This window comes from Protopterus annectens, chromosome 4.part0 (genome assembly GCF_019279795.1).
Source record: "Protopterus annectens isolate FY-2018-M chromosome 4.part0, PAN1.0, whole genome shotgun sequence".
Lineage (NCBI taxonomy): Eukaryota > Metazoa > Chordata > Ceratodontiformes > Protopteridae > Protopterus > Protopterus annectens.
In genome coordinates, this window is record NC_056733.1 from 58,315,259 (window position 1) to 58,337,365 (window position 22,107).

The 22,107-nt window shown below is 40.3% G+C and overlaps 1 protein-coding gene across 1 annotated transcript in view; it reads left to right on the top strand.

The window, feature by feature from the left end:
- Positions 1 to 22,107, top strand: part of RPTOR (regulatory associated protein of MTOR complex 1) — a 5,042,670-nt gene that overhangs the window by 2,898,407 nt on the left and 2,122,156 nt on the right. The window contains exon 15 of the mRNA XM_044068087.1: positions 20,461 to 20,526. Coding sequence (XP_043924022.1) covers positions 20,461 to 20,526 — 66 coding nt within the window. The remainder of the gene's footprint in view (positions 1 to 20,460; positions 20,527 to 22,107) is intronic.

The following is a 22,107-nucleotide window of genomic DNA, read 5'->3' on the forward strand; positions in this document are numbered from 1 at the left end:
TTGCAAAGGGATGTGCTGTTTGGAGTTAAGGCAGAGGAGGTATTAAAGAAGATGGAGGATAAGGCAAAATCTATGCAAACGAAATATTTCATATAGGTTCAGCCTCCTCGTTTTAGCAGAAATTGGCCAACAAAGAATTGGTCCTTTCCAGTCACAGACAGACCTCAAAGGGGCAGATACAGACATCCAAGAGGTACAGATCAGACACAAGGCCCCTACAGGCCTCGACAGTGGGACACACCAGACCAGAAAGAAGGGGAAGACAGGCCTCAACCTTACAAAAAGCAGCCTCAATGACTTTCCACTGCAGCTGCCAAACAGCTCTCTCTTGGCAGTCCCTTTAGGAGGAAAACTGGCACTTTTCTATCACAATTGGCATTGCATCACCAAAGACAAATGGATTCTCAACACTGTATCTCAAGGTTACAGGTTCCACTTTCACACTCTGCCAAGGTTAAAAGGAATGCCAAATCTGCCACCAAATCAATGGGCAGAGGCTCAAAATCAAATTACAGCACTCATGGACATGAGAGCTATTCAAAAGGTACCACCACAGGAACAAGGACAAGGATTTTACTCGAGACTCTTTCTGGTTCCCAGAAAGGACAAAGCCTGGAGACCCATTCTGGACCTTTCTTCACTAAACACTTACCTGGATGTTCCGAAATTCAAGATGTTGACACTACAGCAGCTTCTTCCCATGCTGGACAAGAAAGCTTGGCTTGTGACTTTGGACCTCAAAGAGGCATACCTGCATGTCCCTATCAGACAAAACTGCAGAAGATACCTCAGATTTCTAGCAGGCTCAATGCACTATCAATTCTCTGCACTGCCCTTTGGCTTATCTACTGCGCCCAGGGTCTTCACAAAGTGCCTGGCACCAGTAATTGCATTTTGCAGGCAAAAAGGAATTCAAATTTATCCATACCTGGACGACTGCCTGATTCAAGTAGAGAGCAAGGACATTCTACTAAAGCATCTGGCATACGTAAAAAAGTTATCAAGTTGCCTGGGGTACACAGTAAACGAAAAGAAATCAAAACTAGTGCCCTCACAACAGATAATATTCCTGGGTGCCAGCTTGAACACAACGGCCCAGATGGCTTATCTCATGCCAGACAAGCAAGGACAACTGACTCAATACTTTCATTTAATGGCAACAAATACCCAACTCCCTGCAAGAAAAATTCTGCAGGCCTTGGGCTACATGGCATCTTGCATACTACTAATTCCATATGCCAGACTGCATATGAGGAAACTACAGTGGTACCTAAAGAGTGTATGGACTCAACACTGTCAAAGTTTGGAAACAGTTATACCACTAATTCCTTGCCTACAACAGGAGTTTCGATGGTGGGTACAAGCTTGTCACCTCAACAAGGGACAGCCTTTCACTCAACCCATAGCCAGGCAAACACTGACAACAGATGCATCGGATTACGCCTGGGGAGCACACATGCCAGGAAAATGTATTCAGGGCGAGTGGCCCACAGAGCAAAGACATCTCCACATCAATCAAAAAGAGATGCTAGCTGTACAAAATGCAATTATAGCTTTCAAGGACCTGCTGCATCCAGGACAATTACTACTAAAGACAGACAACACCACAGTTATGTGGCACATAAACAAGCAAGGGGGCACACACTCCTACGCCTCTGCAGACAAGCCATGACCTTATGGAACACGGTTCTAAACTACCAAGTTCATCTGCTAGCACAATTCCTGCCTGGAGAGAAAAACACACTGGCAGACGACCTAAGCAGAAACATCATGGACCCCCACGAATGGGAATTGAACCCACAAATATTCAGAATGATAACACAAAAATGGTGGAGCCCGGACATAGATCTCTTTGCATCCCCAATGAACTGCCAATTACAGAAATTCTGCACAAGGAGCTACCATCCACAAGCATGGAAAGTGGATGCCCTCTCATTCAGCTGGAAAAAACTACAAGTATACGCTTTCCCTCCTTTACCTCTCCTTCCAAAGGTACTCATAAAAGCCAGGCAGGAAGAGCCAAAGATGATCCTGATTGCACCAGCCTGGTCACGCCAGCACTGGTACCCAATCTTAAACAACTTAGCACAAGAATCACCCTGGATTTTGCCTCAAATCCCACAGTTGTTGACACAGCACAACAATCAGATACTTCACAGCCAGCTAAAGACCTTAAATCTAGCTGCATGGAAAAATTCCTTAGTCAAGCAAGCAATGCCTCTCTCCAAAGCTGTTATGGATGTCATTCTGGAGGCCAGGAGGCCTAGCACCAGGAAAGCCTACTCGGATAAATAGAAGAGATTCTGTGCCTGGAACCAAGTGCACAGCCTTGACCCTCTTGTCCCAAACATTCCTCAGATACTTCAATACTTAACTGAGATGCTGGACAAGGGCCTCTCCTTCTCATCCATCAAGATCCACATCTCAGCCATTTCTGCTCATTACAACACGGATCCACCATTTTTTTCTAATCCTTTGCTCAAACAGTACCTCAGAGGGGCTAAAAACATAAGACCACCCCGTAGAGCACCTACACCAACTTGGGACCTCAACTTTGTTTTGGAAAAATTAACTTTACCTCCGTTTGAGCCAGCTAGCACAGCAGAATTAAAATACATCTCTTGGAAAACTGCTCTGCTACTGGCAATAACATCAGCACGAAGAGTTTCAGAATTACAGGCACTAATGGCAGTGGAACCTTTCCTCATCTTTCACCGGGACAAGGGTGTCTTTTAAGAACTAACCCTATGTTTATGCCCAAGGTGGTATCAAGTGTGACTCTAAACCAAACTATTCACTTGCCAACTTTTTATCCTAAACCACAGAACAAACTGGAGAGACTACTACATTCTTTGGACATTCATAGGGAGTTACGCTTCTACATAAACAAAACCAAAGCTTTCAGAAAATCTGAGCAATTATTGGTAGCATACGCTGCAGGAACACAGGGAAAAGCCATTTCAAAACAGACTATTTCAAAATGGATAGCACACTGTATACATTTCTGTTACACCCACCATGGGAAACCTGTACCCAACAGCATTAGATCTCACTCCACCAGGGCAACAGCCACTTCAACTGCCTACCTCAGAGGAGTACCTACCAAGGATATTTTGGAAGCAGCAACATGGAGTTCTGTGCATACCTTCACAAAACATTACCGTTTATCTTTATACTCCAAATCCAGAGCTGGCTTTGCCACTGCTGTACTGCAGGGCCTTATAGCCACCCCTAATGCCTTATAGATCCAGCCTCCCTACCTCAGCATTGGGATTCCACCCAAGTGTAATGACTGCAGCAGTGTAACATGATGAACATAGTACAGTTTTGTACCTACCATAAATGTAGATGTTCGAGTGTAAACACTGCTGCAGTCCAGGTTACCCTCCCTCCTTCCCCTCTTACATGTTCATCGTGTTACACTGCTGCAGTCATTACACTTGGGTTATCCTGCTGTCAGGCAGTCCCGTAGTTGGCCAGAGTTCCAAAGTCTTGGTCCGGCGTCTTTTGCTGTCACTTCTTCCCTGATGTCAGAGTGCCAGGGGTATATAAGATGCATCTGACACCATTTTCTTCAGTCTTTCTTGCCGCGCGGTGCCCGAAGCAGAAGCAGTTCGCAAGTGCCGGTTGGCCAACTCCTGAGATTTTCGAAGTTGAATTTCAGATCCGAAGTCTTCAATAAAGCTAAGTACCGCGTTGGGGAAACTTTTTTCTTGCCTCAGACCGATGTCAGAAAAAGTTAATAATTGTATTTCTTGTGGGAATTAAATACCTCATAAGTACTTCCACTCTTACTGTATTCCATGCCTAGGCCCTGATCACGACGTCACTAGTTGTCGGTTTTGTGCTAGATTTAACAAACACACTATAAAAAGATGTTTTGATTTTGCTTCGCACTACTTTGGGCGAAGGTTCAATTATACTATGCCGTCGGATCAACTGACGACCTCAATACCGAAAAAATGCAAAGACAAGGATAAAGACAGGCATCCGAGGTCCAAAACCGACGACGAAACCTCTTCTAGGCCAGTCGCTGCTTCGCCGGTTCTCAGTGAGGTGCTTTCGCAGCTCCTGACACCCGCTACCTCAGAGCCACAGGCCGCTTCTGACTCCCACGTGGAGACATCTAGGCCTCTGGAAACTCAAGGTATTGGGCCTACGGAAACGAATCCCTCAGATGGGACCAGAGCCGCTGAGCAGGCATCAGCTTCTGAGGGTGTTTTCAGACCTTCACAACTTACAATTAAAGCAACAGTCAAGACAAAGGTACCATTAAAGACAAAGAAACAAGTACAGCATTGTCCTGGACAGTCCTCCATGCCTAAGAAGCAGATGCTTAAAATGGCCGAAGACCTCATTACTCTAATCAGGGGTTCCCATCCCCTTCCTGAGAAAAGGCCTAGGCAGGATACAGACTATGATTCCTCTGATTAGGTTTCCATTTCCTCTGATTCCTCTTCAGACCAGGGATGCTCTGTACCCCCCTATGAGGACTCTGATGCTGAATAATCTATCCCTTCAGCCTCTCCTCTTAAGGATTATTCTTTTGGGGAAACTTTACATACCATGAGGGAGCATTTCCATTGGGAAAGTCAGGATTACTCAGAATCCAAGAAGAGGCTCAGGGATTTCCTTTTATTGCCTCAGCACAGGCCCCTGGCTATTCGCCTGTGCTAGATATTGTGGATGATGTGTTCTCTGAATCCAGCCTATCTCCTGATTCTTTGCCCCCTGCTCCAGCCAAGCCAGATGGGTATTATAGAGTCCCTGACTCTCGCAAGTTTCTTTACAAAACCCCTTCTGCTGATCCAGAAACTATTTCCCAGGGGCCAAAAGGGGTTAAGGCTTCTATTGCAAAAAATCCAGTACCCTCTGACAGAGATTCCAGAGCTTTGGATAGGGGAAGAAAGTATACACTTCTGCAACTTTAGCAGTAAGACCTTTAAATTGCCAGTTTCACATGCTTAAGTACCAATAATGTTTAATGGCTCAGTTAAAATAGAAAATGCTTGCAAGCTCAGAAGCTCCTGATTGTAAAGACATGCAGGATTTATTGCATGCAGTTGAACGGGTGGGAAAACATACTGTGCAATGTGGTTTTGATTCTTTAGAGGCCTCTTGTAGAGCCGCAGTTACAGGTTCTGTGATTCGAAGACATGCTTGGTTAAAAGAACAGAGTTTACCTGATCATGTTAAGGCAAAATTATTTGATGCTCCTTTACAGCATGATACCTTGTTTGATGTTAAGGCAGAAGAGGTGTTAAAGAAAATGGAGGATAAAGTTAAATCTATGCAAACAGTCAAGGATGTCTTACAGGTACAACCACCTCTGTTTAGCAGAAATTGGCCAATAAAGAATTGATCCTTTCCAGTGTCAGACAGGCCACAGAGAGGCAGATACAGACGCCCAAGAGGCAGATCTCAACCCCAAGCTTCAAACAGACGACAGTGGGGCACCTCAACCCCAAATGAGGGTGAGGACAAGTCTCAACCTTACAGGAAACAGTCACAATGACTTTCCCCTTCGTACACCAAGCACTTCCCTTTTGGAAGCCCCCTTAGGGGGAAAACTAGCACTTTTTTCTCAAAACTGGCAAACAATCACCCAAGACAAATGGGTTCTGAATACTGTGTCTCAAGGTTACAGGTTCCACTTTCATACTTTACCAAGGCTAAAAGGAATAGCAGACCTGCCACAAAATCAATGGGCAGAGGCACAAAAACAAATTTCAGACCTCATGGACATGAAAGCTATTCAAAAAGTACCACAACAGGAACAAGGACAAGGATTTTACTCAAGACTCTTCCTGGTCCACAGAAAGGACAAGGCCTGGAGGCCCATACTAGACATTTCAATTCTGAATACTTAACCTGGATATTCTGAAATTCAAAATGTTGACATTACAGCAGCTTCTACCCATGCTGGGCAAGAAGGCTTGGCTTGTTACTCTGGACCTCAAAGAGGCATACCTGCATGTCCCTATCAGACAAAATTTCAGAAGATACCTCAGATTCAAAGCTGGTACAATGCACTACCAATTCTCTGCACTGCCCTTTGGCTTATCTACTGCGCCCAGGGTCTTCACAAAGTGCCTGGCACCAGTAATTGCATTTTTGCAGACAAAAAGGAATTCAAATATATCCATACCTGGACGACTGCCTCATTCAAGCAGAGACAAAGGACATTCTTGTACAGCATCTGGCATTTGTAAAAAGGTTACTAATTTCTCTAGGGTACACAGTAAACGAAAAGAAGTAAAAACTAGTGCCCTCGCAACAGATTATATTCCTGGGTGCCAGCTTAAATACAATGGCCCAGATGGCTTACCTCACGCTAGACAAACAAGTTCAACTAACTCAATATTTTCAATTACTGGCAAAAAAAGTCCCATCTCCCTGCAAGAAAAAATCTGCAGTTCCTGGGATTCATGGCATCCTGCATACTACTAATACCATATGCCAGACTGCACATGAGGAAATTACAACGGTACCTAAAAAGTGTTTGGACTCAACACTCTCACAGTTTAGAAGCAGTAATACCAATGATTCCCTGCTTACAACAGGAGTTTCGATGGTGGGCACAGACGTGTCACCTAAACAAGGGTCAGCCTTTTACCTAACCCGCAGCCAGGCAAACTCTAACAACAGATGCTTCGGATTACGCCTGGGGAGCACACATGGCAGGAAAATGCATTCAGGGCAAGTGGACCACAGACCAGATGCATCTTCACATCAATCAAAAAGAGATGTTGGCTGTTCAAAATGCCCTAACAGCTTTCAAGGACCTTCTACATCCAGGACAATTATTACTAAAGACAGACAACACCACAGTAATGTGGTACATAAACAAGCAAGGGGGCACTCATTCTTATCCCCTACGCAGGCAAGCCATGACCTTGTGGAACAGAGCTCTAACATATCAAGTTCACCTGCAAGCACAATTCCTGCCATTAAAGAAAAATACTCTGGCAGATGATCTAAGCAGAAATATCATGGACCCTCATGAATGGAAATTGAATCCACAAATCTTCAGCACGGTAATGCAAAAATGGGGATGCCCAGACATAGATCTTTTTGCCTCCCCACTGAATTGCCAACTACAAAAATTCTGCACAAGGACTTATCACAAACAAGCATGGAAAGTTGATGCTCTTTTGTTCAGCTGGAAAAACCTAAAAGTTGATGCCTTCCCGCCACTGCCTCTCCTTTCAAAGATACTCCTAAAAGCCAGACAAGAAAAACCACAGATGATCCTGATTGCTCCAGGCTGGCCACGCCAGCACTGGTACCCTATCTTAAGGAACTTGGCACAAGGCCCACCATGGATTTTGCCTCAAATTCCACACCTTCTGACTCAACAAAACAATCGGATCCTACACGGTCAGTTCAAAACCCTAAACCTGGCTGCATGGCAGATACATTAGTCACACAGGCAACACCTCTATCTAAAGCTGTTATGGATGTCATTTTGGAGGCCAGGAGGCCTAGCACCAGGAAAGCTTACTCAGAAAAATGGAAGAGATTCTGCACCTGGAACCAGGCTCAAAGCCTTGACCCTCTTGTTCCAACATTCCTCAGATTTTACAATACTTAACTGAGATGCTGGACAGAGGCCTATCCTTCTCATCAATTAAGATCCACGCCTCTGCCATTTCAGCACATTACAACACGGATCCTCCTTTATTCTCTCATCCCTTGCTAAAGCAGTACCTCAGAGGGGCTAAAAACATAAGACCGCCCCAGAGAGCACCAACACCAAATTGGGACCTCAATTTCGTTTTTGAAAAGCTGACCCTACCACCTTTTGAGTCAGCCAATACAGCCGATCTAAAATTTTTATCATGGAAAACAGCTCTGCTTCTGGCAGTAACTTCAGCACGAAGAGTCTCAGAGCTACAGGCATTAATGGCAGTGGAACCTTTTATAATTTTTCATCAGGACAAAAATGTGGTATTTAGTGTGGCTCTTAACCAAACCATCCATTTGCCAACTTTTTATCCGAACCCCAAGAATAAAGGGGAGAAACTTCCGCATTCTTTGGACATACACAGGCAGCTACGGTTCTACTTGGACAAAACAAAAGCTTTCAGGAAAACTGAGCAACTGTTTTTAGCATATGCTGCAGGATCACAGGGCAAGGCTATCTCAAAGCAGACTATATCCAAATGGATAGGACACTGTATTTGGTACTGCTACACAAAGCATGGAAAATCAGTCCCAAATAACATTAGGCCACATTCCACCAGGGCAACAGTCACTTCAACAGCCTTTCTCAGAGGAGTACCTACCAAGGAAATTTTGGAGGCTGCAACTTGGAGTTCAGTGCACACCTTTACCAAGCATTACCACCTGCGTCTTTACTCTAAATCCAGAGCAAGATTTGCCACTGCAGTTCTGCAGGGCCTCACAGCCAATACTAACTCTTTATAGACCAGCCACCCAACCTCAGCTTTGGGATTCTACCCAAGGGTAATGACTGCAGCAGTGTAACACGATGAACATAGTACAGTTTTGTACCTACCATAAATGTAGATGTTCGAGTGTTCACACTGCTGCAGTCCAGGTTACCCTCCCTCCATCCTCTCTGAGCTAGCTGGGCTTACCTATACCTTTCTATCCTATACAACCTGTGTGGTGTATTTGCTCTTAACTGAAGGTATTGTTTTTATTTTATATATATATTTTTGATTAGCAATTTGTATTGCCTACCTACTTGGGGGCACCTGACATATGGGGCAAGAAAAACTGAAGAAAATGGCATCGGATGCATCTTATATACCCCTGGCGCTCTGACGTCAGGGAAGAAGTGACAGCAAACGACGCCGGACCAAGACTTTGGAACTCTGGCCGACTATGGGACCGCCTGACGGCAGGATAACCCAAGTGTAATGACTGCAGCAGTGTGAACACTCAAACATCTACATTTATGGTAGGTACAAAACTGTACTTTTCTGGTACTTACCTAGGTCATCTACCCTTTATTACCTATGGGGAGTATTTTCTGGCAACTAAAAATGGTTGTTTGCTTTTCTTTTGTATATTTTACTAGCAATTTGAATTGCCTACATATTTGGGGGCACCTGATATCTGGGGCAAGAAAAACTGAAGAAAATGGCGTCGGCTGCATCGTATATACCCCTGTCACACTGACGTCAGGGAGGAGGCAACAGCAACCGATGCCGGACCAAAACTTTGGAACTCAGGCTGACTGGGGAACCGCCTGATGGCAGGATAACCCAAGTGTAATGACTGCAGCGGTGTTTACACTCGAACATCTGCATTTATGGTAGTTACAAAACTGTACTTTCTCCGCTCCCTGGATGTGCACAGGCAGATCAAGAATTATCTAGACAGGACAAAAACTAATAGAGCAGAGCAATTACTGGTGGCTTTTGCAGAGGGTAAACAGGACAAGCCTGTCTCCAAATAAACCATTTCAAAATGGACAGCAAACTGCATTAAATTCTGTTGCTCACATCTTAGAAAAGATTTACCTGGGCATATTATAGCCCACTCCAGCAGGCATGGGGCAACTACTGCTGCTTTCCTCAAAGGAGCCCTTACCCAGCCCTCCTAAAGGTAGCCAGTAAACACCTTTACATGCATACATACAAATGTTTCAAGCACAGGCATTAATGCCCTTTTAGCTTGCCAGTATACCAAAACTCTTGTTCCCATAGTACATGTCCAGGCTGTTCTTAAAAGTATCTAACCTAGTAGTTGCTTTAATGCAATTTGGTAGTCTGTTCCAAGCATCAGCTACTCTGTCAGAGAACCAATTAGTACACTTTTTATTCCTATAGAATCTTCTACATAGGTTATCTGATGATTCTCTAGTACTTTTTGATAACCCCAAAAATTTCCAGAGGTAGTTGTCCCTAAATGCCGTATATACCTGAATAAGATCGCCTCTTAAATATCTGTAAGAGAAACCGTACAAGTTCAGATATTTTAGTCTTTCATAATAACTTAGATTTTCACATCCATAGATGTCCCTGGTATATTTCCGCTGTACTCTTTCCAATTTATTCATGCTTGTTTCCTATAGGGATCCATATTGTTATTCCATACTCAAGTTTGGGTCTGACGTAACTAACAAACAATTACTTCATTATGTTTGATTTCTTAGACTTTATACATCTTTTTATACAACCTATAGTTCTGTAACTATCATTAGTTAATTGGATGATGTGATTAAAAAAACACATAGCTGAATCTACCCATATACCTAGGTCCTTAAATGAGTCTACAGTTTCAGTCACTGTGTGCTGTATTAAATATTCACCTTTCAGTTTGTCTCCCAAATCTCATATGCTTAGTTTTTGATGTATTTATCAACATATTGTTCTCCTGTGCCCAAATGGTCTATTTAGTCAAATTATTTTGCAGAAATGCCTTATCTGTAACACTTGTAATCAGTTTTCCCAATTTCAGGTCATCAGCATATAGACTGTGGAACACCTCAGATGAAAACGTAAGGTCTGAAAGATACAGTCTAAACAAGTAAGGGCCTAGGACTGAGCCCTGTGGGACACCTTGACTGTAACCAGGTATTTCACCTGTCCAGTTGGTGTGTGATACTTGCCATGTCCTATTTGTAAGCCATACAGTTATCCATCTTTCCATCTTATCAACAGTACATCAATACCTAGATGTACTAATTTATTGATCCGTGTTTTGTGTATGACCCTGTCAAATGCTGAAGTTAAATCTATATAAATCACATCACAGCACAATTTTTCATTCATAGCTGTTATTATATTGTTATAGAATGGTTTACTATCAAAATGTTGAAATTCATATGGTCTAACATTCATTTGATCGATGCATATGGTCGACACATGAATATTAAGTAGTTCATTTGGTCACCAAAGTGCATGCAAATTAGCTGTCGACATTATGTTGACAACAGGCAAGGATTTACACTTGTCAGCACTCTTGTGCGATCTTGGAGTTGTAATATATAAGTAGCAGGGGGTGTGGGTGGTGCAGGGGGGCACAGCCCCCCCTGCAAAAACACTAGTGTTAGTTTGCAGGTGTTTGTTGACCATTTAAACTTTGACATTTTTATTTTCAGTATTTTGAACGTTCGATGAAATGATTTAGATGCTATGATCGTCGACCATATGAATTTCAACATTTTGATAGTAAACCGTTATAGAACATCATGTTATAGGTGGTAATAGATCTATTTTCAACATATGCATGCTGATATATGGTTTCAAGTCCCAACCTATCCAGTTCTGACAATAACTTATCCGGTATTACCTTCTCCATTATTTTTCCACAGCATGAAAGTAGACTTAAGGGCCTATATTATTCTGGGTTTGTCCTACTCCACTTTCCCTTAAAGACAGGTTTAATAAGTGCACGTCTCCAATTTTGAGGAATCTCCCCATATTTATATGACCTAGTGAATAATAGATATAATGGTAGTGTAAGTTCTTGCTGAAGTGTTCTCAGATCATTGTTACTTATTCCTTCTCCTCCCTGCGCTTTGTTTGGATCCAGTTTGCACAGTTATTTTTCAGTATAATCTGATTCCAGTATTTGGGGTTACCTGAATGTCACTAGGACAACTTACCACCCCTTTTGTGGAGCCAAACTGTTTTGCATAAGATTTTGTAAATATATCTATAATCTGTTGTATCTGAGAATAAATTTTAGAGTCTGCACACAGTTTATCAGTTTGTGTACCTTTTCTCCTTCCACATCTTGTGTATCTATAAAAAGATTTCCTATTATGCTCAATATCTTTATATAAATTTTCTTCAAATTTTTCTTGATGTTGTCAAACACTATGCTTAATCTGTTTGTCCAGCTTGTTTATTTCAGTTTTCAAAGTTGTAGTTCGACCTCTCTTCCATTTCTTATATTTTTTTTCTCTCACCTTAATCAGGTATCTTATTCTTATGGAAATATACCCCCATGATGTTGCGTGCCTAGATCCTGATGGTAAACATTTTTTTTTGACTTTTTGCACTCAGTTTCTCTTTCAGAACTTCCCACATTCCATGTGCAGTTTTTCCACTGAACACCTCACTCCAGTTATTTTTATATAGCAACTGTTTTGCTTCCCTATAATCTGTAATTAACCTTCTGTGCATTGGTTTAGATTTCAGTTTTTCAGAATTATCTGGCAACAAATTAAACGTAATAACCCCATAATCACTGCACATCGATGGTGGTAAAAATTGACTCGAAGTTACAGTAATTCCTTTGGGAACACAAACAATATCTAGTATATTCTGTGCCCTGGTAGTTTTTTTTACAATCTGAAGCATTTGTTGTTCCTGAATATACTCTGTGAATAAGTTATTTACTAACATTGTTGAATCAATATTATTCCAGTCTGTTTCTGGTAAATTTAAGTCCCAGCTAATGTTGTTCTTCCCTCCTGTGTTTCTTGTAAGAAATGTATGAATTCCTCTTGGTTATCTGCACTTGACTTTGGTGGTTTGTACACTCCAAAAATTGTTATATGTTCCAGGGTTGTCTTTATTGTCACAATTACAGTCTGTAGTATTGGTGTTGTCATTGTCATTGAACATGTAATAATCACAGGTCTCATAGCTATCTTTAATCCCTATCATAACACCTCCACCTGATTTTTGTTAGAATGTCTGTTACAGTAAAAACATTTATACCCTGTCAGAATTGGTTTCCAGTCATTGTTCTTTAACCATGTTTCACAAACAATGACAACATAAATCTTGTGGGAACGTAGCAAATTTTCTAGTAAAAAAAAACTTTTATTATTAATGCTCCTAGCATTAACAACCATCAGAGATGCATCAAATGTTGCTATCTGTGAAGTGTTACATTTTTGACCTGGCAAAAATCCTGGCTAGTGTTTGTCAAATATTGCAAAATATCTGCTGCAAAAATTCTCATCCCTGATCTTGATAAATGCACACCATCCTGTCTGAACACATGTGCCCAAAACAAGGCTTGGATGCTCTACACACCATTTTTTAAAACAGGACATTTTTTATGTAGGTGTTTGTTTAAAAAAATCTTTTTAGGCACTGTGACCTGACTATCCTTTCTATAGGTGATTTGTGAAAAATATGTCCTAACACCAGTACAAGCTATACCATCTAGGAGGTCTGTCAGTTCCTGACTAATAGTCAGAGAATTTAGAAAACACTATACCTAGGCAATGTCTTCAGGCCTAGGGCAGATTTTGTTACTGTCATCTTGCAAAGCCTTATTTCCTACGGTCATACAGATGACCCACCACCCACCTGTTAGCTTTGGAAGTCCTCCCAAGAATTTGTATTGCAACATTGACTACAAAGAACGTCGTATAGCTGTGTCTCGCTTGCCATAATTGTAGCTGTTGGAGTATGTCAATATTGCAATACATACTCCTAACCCTCAACCCCTCTGTCTGCTGGGCACTTGTGTCTCCCTTGCAGAATGTGAGGGGTAGAAGAGTTTTTCTGCAGATAGTCCTCTTTTCACCTTCATCCACTCTCTTCCTGCTGTGGTTTTCCTCCTCTTCACTTAAATTCAGACAACCGATCATGCTGTCCTCAAACATCAAGACTGCTTGTTTACTGCTTAGAAAGACCTAAAGATCGAACTGACAGGTGCCTTCTTACACACTGACATCCAGACATCAGCTCTTGGATGTTCATCAGCTAGGGATGATGCAAAGACTTTGGAAATTGGACTGATTATGAACTTCTGCATGGCTGGAATACACAAGAATCAGTACTGCAGTGTTTATCTGCTTGAATGTCTGCAGTTATGGTAAGTGGGACACAAATGTACTTTGTTTGATCTGACAAATGTGAGAGTGGTTTCTCATATCCAGTTCATGTGACCATTCTTTTTATTACTTATGGCAAAAAGAAACGGGTATATTATTATTTTTATCTGATGAAGTCTTTAGGATTAAGACGAAAATGCTATATGCATTCTGTTGCTTTAAGTTGAATAAAGAGAGCACCCCTCGGACTTTATTGTGTGGCCGTCTTTTGGTATCGGACTTAAGTGTGCAACTGTGTACTTCTTTGGGTTGAAGTACTGTTGGGCACACTTCTCTGTTGTTGTATATTATTATCTATGTTTATCTTTTTCGCTGGACACTTTATAGTGTCAATATTGTCTATGTCATTAAATCTAGCCATAGAATTATTTTGTTATTCTATTTCCTTTACTTTGTCCTCTATTTCATTCTCTAAGTTATGTCTGAATATTTTAAATGTTGATTTCTTCCTTCATTTATTGGTTTTCTGTACTGGTTTCCTTTGCATATTTACACATCTTGAATGGCTTTTTTTTAACTTCGATGAACTAACTTAATAGGTTTTGGGGGATTCATGATTATAGAATAAAACAGTATTTGTCCAGTGGGCAAATGCTGAAAAAAATATTGCTGAAAGGCATGTTCAGTGATTTGCAGAACAAGATTTGTTTAAAGAAGAGCAAGTCCCCCTGCGCCCCCTCAACTAAATTATATTCTCCATTTCCACTGTTTGATAGCAGTGGATAAGGTACAACAGTAATGATGGTTGAAAGTGGCTTTCAGTGATATCTCTTTAGCTGTCTTGTCCGTTGGACAAATATCCATCAAGAACTGTTCACATTCCCTTTGGATGTTACTAAAAAAGTGTTATTTGTCTTGTATCAGTTGTTTCTCAACTGGTCCTTTTTCTTAATTGCCAGAATTCTTATTTTATCTATCCTAATTTTATTTGTATTCCATACACTCTGTCTTGCTTTCTTTCAGACTTTGCTCCCATGCTTAAAATCAGATTTCCTGTACTGTGTTCTGTATATCCTTTTAACTTATGTATTTAATGTATTAAAAAAAAACATTGCCAGCATTTTAATTTGTATTCGTTTTGTATTTACTGACCATACACAGTATATCATCGACCCAAGCCTTGATGAACTTCATTATAGTAGTACATGCTTTTGTTGTTCTGACACACACAACTTTCTTTGGAGTCAGATCCTATTTTTTTCCATCCATCCGGTCTGACATTTGGGTCCTCGAGGCACTTATCAGAGCTGACCTGGCAAAAATAGTGCTCTACCCTGGAACTCCTTTAAGAATTTTTTTCCCACTATACATCTTGCTGTGAGACTACCTCAGATATCGTTTGTTGCCATCACAGATAGACTTAGATTTTGCCTAGGCTATAACTAAGTGTTCCCCTCTGATTTTTCTTGCAGATATTGCTACTTGTTATTTCTAAATTACTTCTAAACTATTCTTATTACAGTTATTTCTAGACCCTTTATCTGCCTTGCTCTTTCCCTTCTTCGTGTCTGCCTTCCTCATTGTTGCTTCATAAAAAAAAAAAAAAAAAAATCTGTTTTCTCTTTGTATAGTTAATTAGCATTGCATTGTTGACGGAGTTGCTGGTGGGTTGTTTTGTTATTGTTCTCTAGCTTCAACTATGGAGAAATGCAGGGAAAATGAGAAGTTTCAAGAGATGCCAATCATGTGCACAATATCACACCCCCAAGAAAATCTTCACATATGTAGTGTGCTTGGGAATTGAACATTTGAATGAGTACTGCCAGATATGCAAGACATTTGGGCTCAGTCCTTTCAGGTTATAAAAACAAGCTTATAATCAAGGGCTTACTGCCGTCAGAATCAGAGAGGTCTAAGAAACCCTTTGCCAAACATGGCCACCAATCCAAGGATTTTGAATTGGGGAAAAGACTGCCTGAAAAGCAGGATCTCCAAGTCAGACTTAAGTTCAGCATCAACACTGACACACCTTCCTCCATCAGTACTTCAGTTTCAGATAAGTTAACCAGAAAACTACTAAGCTGGACTTGTTCAGAGAGAGTTATCCAGAATTCCATCTCATCCTTCCTATGCTTCTTCACTTAGATCTGTGGGTGATATGTGGATTTTTTGCACTGGTGGCTTTGAAGCTGATCCTGCTCCCATGGTCTGTTCCCTAAGTACCAACCATGGCACTAGGCTTGGCATTCTAGAGATCTAATCTGACATTCTTGATCCTGATATTTTTGGAGCCCAGGCTGTCTTGGAGCCATGAGTTTGTTGCTATGTGTTTGGTACCTTCATCATAGCTGTCTCGAATGAGTCCCATTGTCTCTGCCAGAGGCTTCAGCCTTCCAATCTTTGGTACCAATGCTTTCCTCGAAGCCATCCATTTTGTGGATTTTGTCTTTGGTACCACGTCTCTCCTATGAGAAAGACTGATCTGGTTACAGAGGTGATTTCTGCATATTTGCCAGAGGCTGGAACTGCATTTCAGGTTATAGGGAAGATCATTTCTTCTCTGTTGTGAGTTGACACAAGTTTCATCAGGATCTGTTGTTCCCCGCAGCTCTAGCCCCTTTCTGTCCCAGCCCTAGCATGTGTCCATGGGTCAGAGCTGAAAGTCAGGCCTCAAAGCTACTGGTCCACTGAGGAGCATTTGGCCATGCACTCCTGATGTTCTAAGGAGGAGGATGTGTTGAGAGAGTGCACCCCCCCCCGTTCCTTCCAGAAGATTCCACTGTTGGCGAAATTCTTGAACTTCTGCATCAGAGGGGATCCTGAACCACTTACACCCCAAGGACATTGCGGTCCTCTTTGAGGCTAATGATTTGTCACCCTCTACTTCTTGAGTGCTTCCTCCAGCAGACAGACTAATTGATCTGGCAATAAGGAGAAGCTGGGAAGAGCCTGACACTTATGAGATGGTTCCTCGAAAGCTGGACAAAATTCTCAGGCTCCCCGAAGCACAGGCAGCAGTGAGCCAAGAGTCCACATGCAGATTCCATCATTGTGGCAGCAGCCATAAAAAAAAAAAAAAAAAGAGCTGATCAAGGATAAAGTCTACCCCCCCCCCCCCAAAAAAAAAAATATCTAGGGCTATAGACAGGGAAGTGGACGTACACTTCTGACACTTTTGCACTTCAATCTCTGAAGTTTCTGATGTTACCAACACTAATATGTACACAGATTCATATCTGTAATAGCCAAAACTAGCAAGCTCTCTATCACCCATATTAATCATACAAAAGATGATGTAGAGAAGATGAATAAAATTAGTAGACAAATGCATTTGAACTGTTTTTTTTTTTTGAGAAATACCATCTTATCTAATATGCAACCACTACCAATATTCTAATACTAAGATTTTCAATATGCTAGTTAGGAGAAAAATGGAGTACAACATGGTTGTAACATTATGAAAATATGAGAGGGATGTGTGAAAGTTAGCATATTGTTTTCAAAGACTCAGATTCACCTGATTCAAGCAGGATATCATCTGAATGCAACTAGTTGCCTGGTCCATCAGTTATTTGATTACCTGAATCACCTGTATCGCATTACCTTAATCACCTGTACCTCTGAACTGTCTTTAAGTTCATCCACAATTTTAGCATGTGTGAGTGCTTTATAAGATTAAACTGTTCCTTCTGCTTAAAGGTTTGCTCAAAGGAGTGCGCTTCATTTGAGGTTACTCAGCAGTCACTTTTTCCCTGTTTTTTGGATTATCATATTGCTAACAGCTTCCCTCTGAGCCACATTTTAAAGTGAGTTGAAGTTCCTGTTCTGGAAACTGCTAACTACAGCTAAGTAGTTTTCAGGTTTATAGATCTTCATGTGTTTACCATGTTACGTGTGTTTTCATTTGCACAGTTTCAACCAAACCTGATCCATATTATTGCTGCAAGTAGCATTTGTTGTATCCTAAACGAGTGTATATAAATGTTAGCCTTCGTTTCACATCAGGAAAACAAGGGTGAAAGGCTTGCATAACTTTCATGTTCACATGCAGAATTGAAGGCATTAAAAATAAAATAAATAGTTCTGTCATGCAAAAGTGAATGAGGTTTGGTCTGTCACCAAATGTTATCCCATTCATTTACTTTGTTTTTAATGAATACAGTATCTTAACTGATTGATTTTCTGGGTTATTTAACTGTGACTTGTGCCACTTGAACTTCATATCTTCAACATTTAAAATATTTTTGCAAAGGATATATGTGAAATTGCAATTCTGCACTTTTGTGCTCACAGATCTCCTAAAGTTAACACTAAATGCATTTACTTCCATTGAATCCTGGCTTAACGAAGCTCAACTGCTACTTAACCCCAAAAAATCAAAACTTTTACTCTTCACAACCAAACCTCTAACTCTAGACTTTAAAATATTCTCTCAAAACAATACAGAAATGAAAATTGTAAAAACACCCAAACTACTTGGCATCACAACTGATGACAAACTATCCTTTGAGACTCATATACTCAGCTCAATCAAAAAGACCAATTTTAAGCTTGGCAAACTCTATAGGCATAAACTCTATTTGGACAAGTCTACCAAGTTGAAACTAACTAATAGTCTACTTCTACCCTCCTGCCTCTATGGTTGCCCCATTTTCACTAACCTACACATCTCTCCTGAACAAACTGCAATCATGCTACTATAAAATAGCCAAGTTTGTCGCCAACTTGCCAACTCGCACACATCATTGCCTGGCCATTAAATCTATAAACTGGTTTGAGTTCCCTCATTACTTACATTACTCCCAACTTTCTCTCACCCACAAACTACTAAATAATCTAGACTTCTGCCCATCCCTTCAAACTATAATACAAACACACACCCCTACTCTGCATCTTAGGTCCTCTAACAAACCACTCTTAACCATCTAACAAACCACTCTTAACCATAACTAAACCCAACAAAAGAGCTGGACAATGTCTCTATTCCCATGCCATTGCCAAACTTTGGAATGCACTCCCTCTCTCTCTTACCCAACTAGACTCTTTAAAAACATTTAAATTTGCACTAAAAGAACACTCTCTCAATAACCTTGTCTCTTCTTTTAGTCATATAATTAAACCACCTTAAATATTTTGGCCTCTGTACACTACAAATACTTTTACTAACTTAATATTGTTGCAATTTACTCTCTTCGTATCCAGTCTCTCTTGCTTTCTTTTTTCTGTGGCTGAATAAACAGAATTGATTAAACAGTATTCTTACTTATGAGAATATACAAACATAATTACTAAAAATCTAACACACTGTGTTTATTTTCTTGCATTGTATACCTCTACAATATGTATTTGTCTTGTATATCTACTTCAGTTTGTATTGTGTAAAAACTTTCTTGACTTTCAAAGTTAAGCTGATGTTATGTAGAAATTTCTGTGATTGTATGGAGCTTTTCTCCTCAGGCCTCCACTGAAAATGGGTCATTGGCCTAGTGGACTTTCCCGGTCAACAAATGAATAAATAAATAAATTCCAGATCAGATGGGTAGTCTGGGACCAAAGCTGTGCATGATAGGATCCTGCAAGGTGTTCTTCCTTAAACAGTCTGTTTTAGGTCAAGAGTATAGCCTGGTATTCTGTTTATACTCTAGAGAGTAAATTGTTTTTCTGAACATCATTCAGAATCATTGGGCTTTAGTAAGTTGTATTATGTCTGCAACAGTCTAAATGAATGCCTCTAACAGTATGTATGTAGCTTGTGTAAAGAGAATTACAAATCTAAAAATAATTTCTCTAAATAGTTTTTGAATGAGCAGCTAAAATGCTACACACCTTAAGTACGGGGGGGGGGGAGTCACCAAATTTTAAGTGCTAGGTTGCTTGTGGGGGTAGCAGTAACCATTTGTGAGTACTTCTTGGAACTGTGTACATTTCCTTTACTGTGTTTGGAGTACCAATGAAATACGGCTCAGTAGTGTAAGGAAGTCACCATAACAATAGATTTTTCAGAGTGAAACTCTTACAGCTGTGTTTTTTGTTTAGCCTGCTTTTAATAACCTGTATATGTTGGTGTGGTCAAATTGCTGTAATTTTCATTATGTGATATTTTTGATAGTCTTACTAGAAGACCTGCAGATGGCATGAGGGTAATGCCAGCTTTACATAGTGGAGCGTGTTGGCCAAGTTTTTTGGTGCACCAAGGGTAGTTGTGCTCTTGGAAGCAGGCTGAACAGTGACTGGCAGCACAGAGCTGGAAGAACATGTATTTTACTCCTGCAACAGCCTGTCTCAGTAGTCTTTAGTGTGTTCCTCACTCAGATGTGTTTATTGAATAATTTTTAATAGACCTTAGTCAGAGTAATGTGCCAGATGGCATGTTGATTATAGTTTATCGTTTCAGAATTTAAATCACATATTACTTGATATGCTACAGTTTTATTTCATGCAATATAGTCAAGAAGGTGCTATTAAAGTTACTGATTTATGTAAGCTTTACTGTTTTGGTATTTCAGAACTGTTAATTCATATAAAGGAGAAGGTGAACCCAGGGCTGTGAGTATAACTGATCACAGTATTCTACACTTTGTGAAGTTTAGCAACTCCTTCCTTCCATCCATTCAGTGCCGTTCTGTATAGCAGACCCAAATGGTTGTATTTTGTTGTAGATTGGTTGCACCTGCAGTGAGGTCTGTTTTCTACTGTTTTACCACTTTGTTATTTTTTTACTATTTTTCTGCTGCTTTTTTCAGGCTGAACACAGAACCATGACGGCTTTTATTTTGGCTGTGATTGTTAACAGCTATAACATTGGGCAGGTAAGAAATGATTATTTCTTTTGGTTGATGGATGTTATTTTGTCTTAATTCAGAGTATGGAGGGTTGTAAGCTTGGAGACCACTGCTTGAATTTGTAACTGTTGTCACTGTGGAGACTCTTGATATATCATATAGCTCATCTGTGCTGCGTTTGAATTTAAAATATTCTCTCAAAACAATACAGAAATGAAAATTGTAAAAACACCCAAACTACTTGGCATCACAACTGATGACAAACTATCCTTTGAGACTCATATACTCAGCTCAATCAAAAAGACCAATTTTAAGCTTGGCAAACTCTATAGGCATAAACTCTATTTGGACAAGTCTACCAAGTTGAAACTAACTAATAGTCTACTTCTACCCTCCTGCCTCTATGGTTGCCCCATTTTCACTAACCTACACACATCTCTCCTGAACAAACTGCAATCATGCTACTATAAAATAGCCAAGTTTGTCGCCAACTTGCCAACTCGCACACATCATTGCCTGGCCATTAAATCTATAAACTGGTTTGAGTTCCCTCATTACTTACATTACTCCCAACTTTCTCTCACCCACAAACTACTAAATAATCTAGACTTCTGCCCATCCCTTCAAACTATAATACAAACACACACCCCTACTCTGCATCTTAGGTCCTCTAACAAACCACTCTTAACCATCTAACAAACCACTCTTAACCATAACTAAACCCAACAAAAGAGCTGGACAATGTCTCTATTCCCATGCCATTGCCAAACTTTGGAATGCACTCCCTCTCTCTCTTACCCAACTAGACTCTTTAAAAACATTTAAATTTGCACTAAAAGAACACTCTCTCAATAACCTTGTCTCTTCTTTTAGTCATATAATTAAACCACCTTAAATATTTTGGCCTCTGTACACTACAAATACTTTTACTAACTTAATATTGTTGCAATTTACTCTCTTCGTATCCAGTCTCTCTTGCTTTCTTTTTTCTGTGGCTGAATAAACAGAATTGATTAAACAGTATTCTTACTTATGAGAATATACAAACATAATTACTAAAAATCTAACACACTGTGTTTATTTTCTTGCATTGTATACCTCTACAATATGTATTTGTCTTGTATATCTACTTCAGTTTGTATTGTGTAAAAACTTTCTTGACTTTCAAAGTTAAGCTGATGTTATGTAGAAATTTCTGTGATTGTATGGAGCTTTTCTCCTCAGGCCTCCACTGAAAATGGGTCATTGGCCTAGTGGACTTTCCCGGTCAACAAATGAATAAATAAATAAATTCCAGATCAGATGGGTAGTCTGGGACCAAAGCTGTGCATGATAGGATCCTGCAAGGTGTTCTTCCTTAAACAGTCTGTTTTAGGTCAAGAGTATAGCCTGGTATTCTGTTTATACTCTAGAGAGTAAATTGTTTTTCTGAACATCATTCAGAATCATTGGGCTTTAGTAAGTTGTATTATGTCTGCAACAGTCTAAATGAATGCCTCTAACAGTATGTATGTAGCTTGTGTAAAGAGAATTACAAATCTAAAAATAATTTCTCTAAATAGTTTTGAATGAGCAGCTAAAATGCTACACACCTTAAGCAGGAGTCAC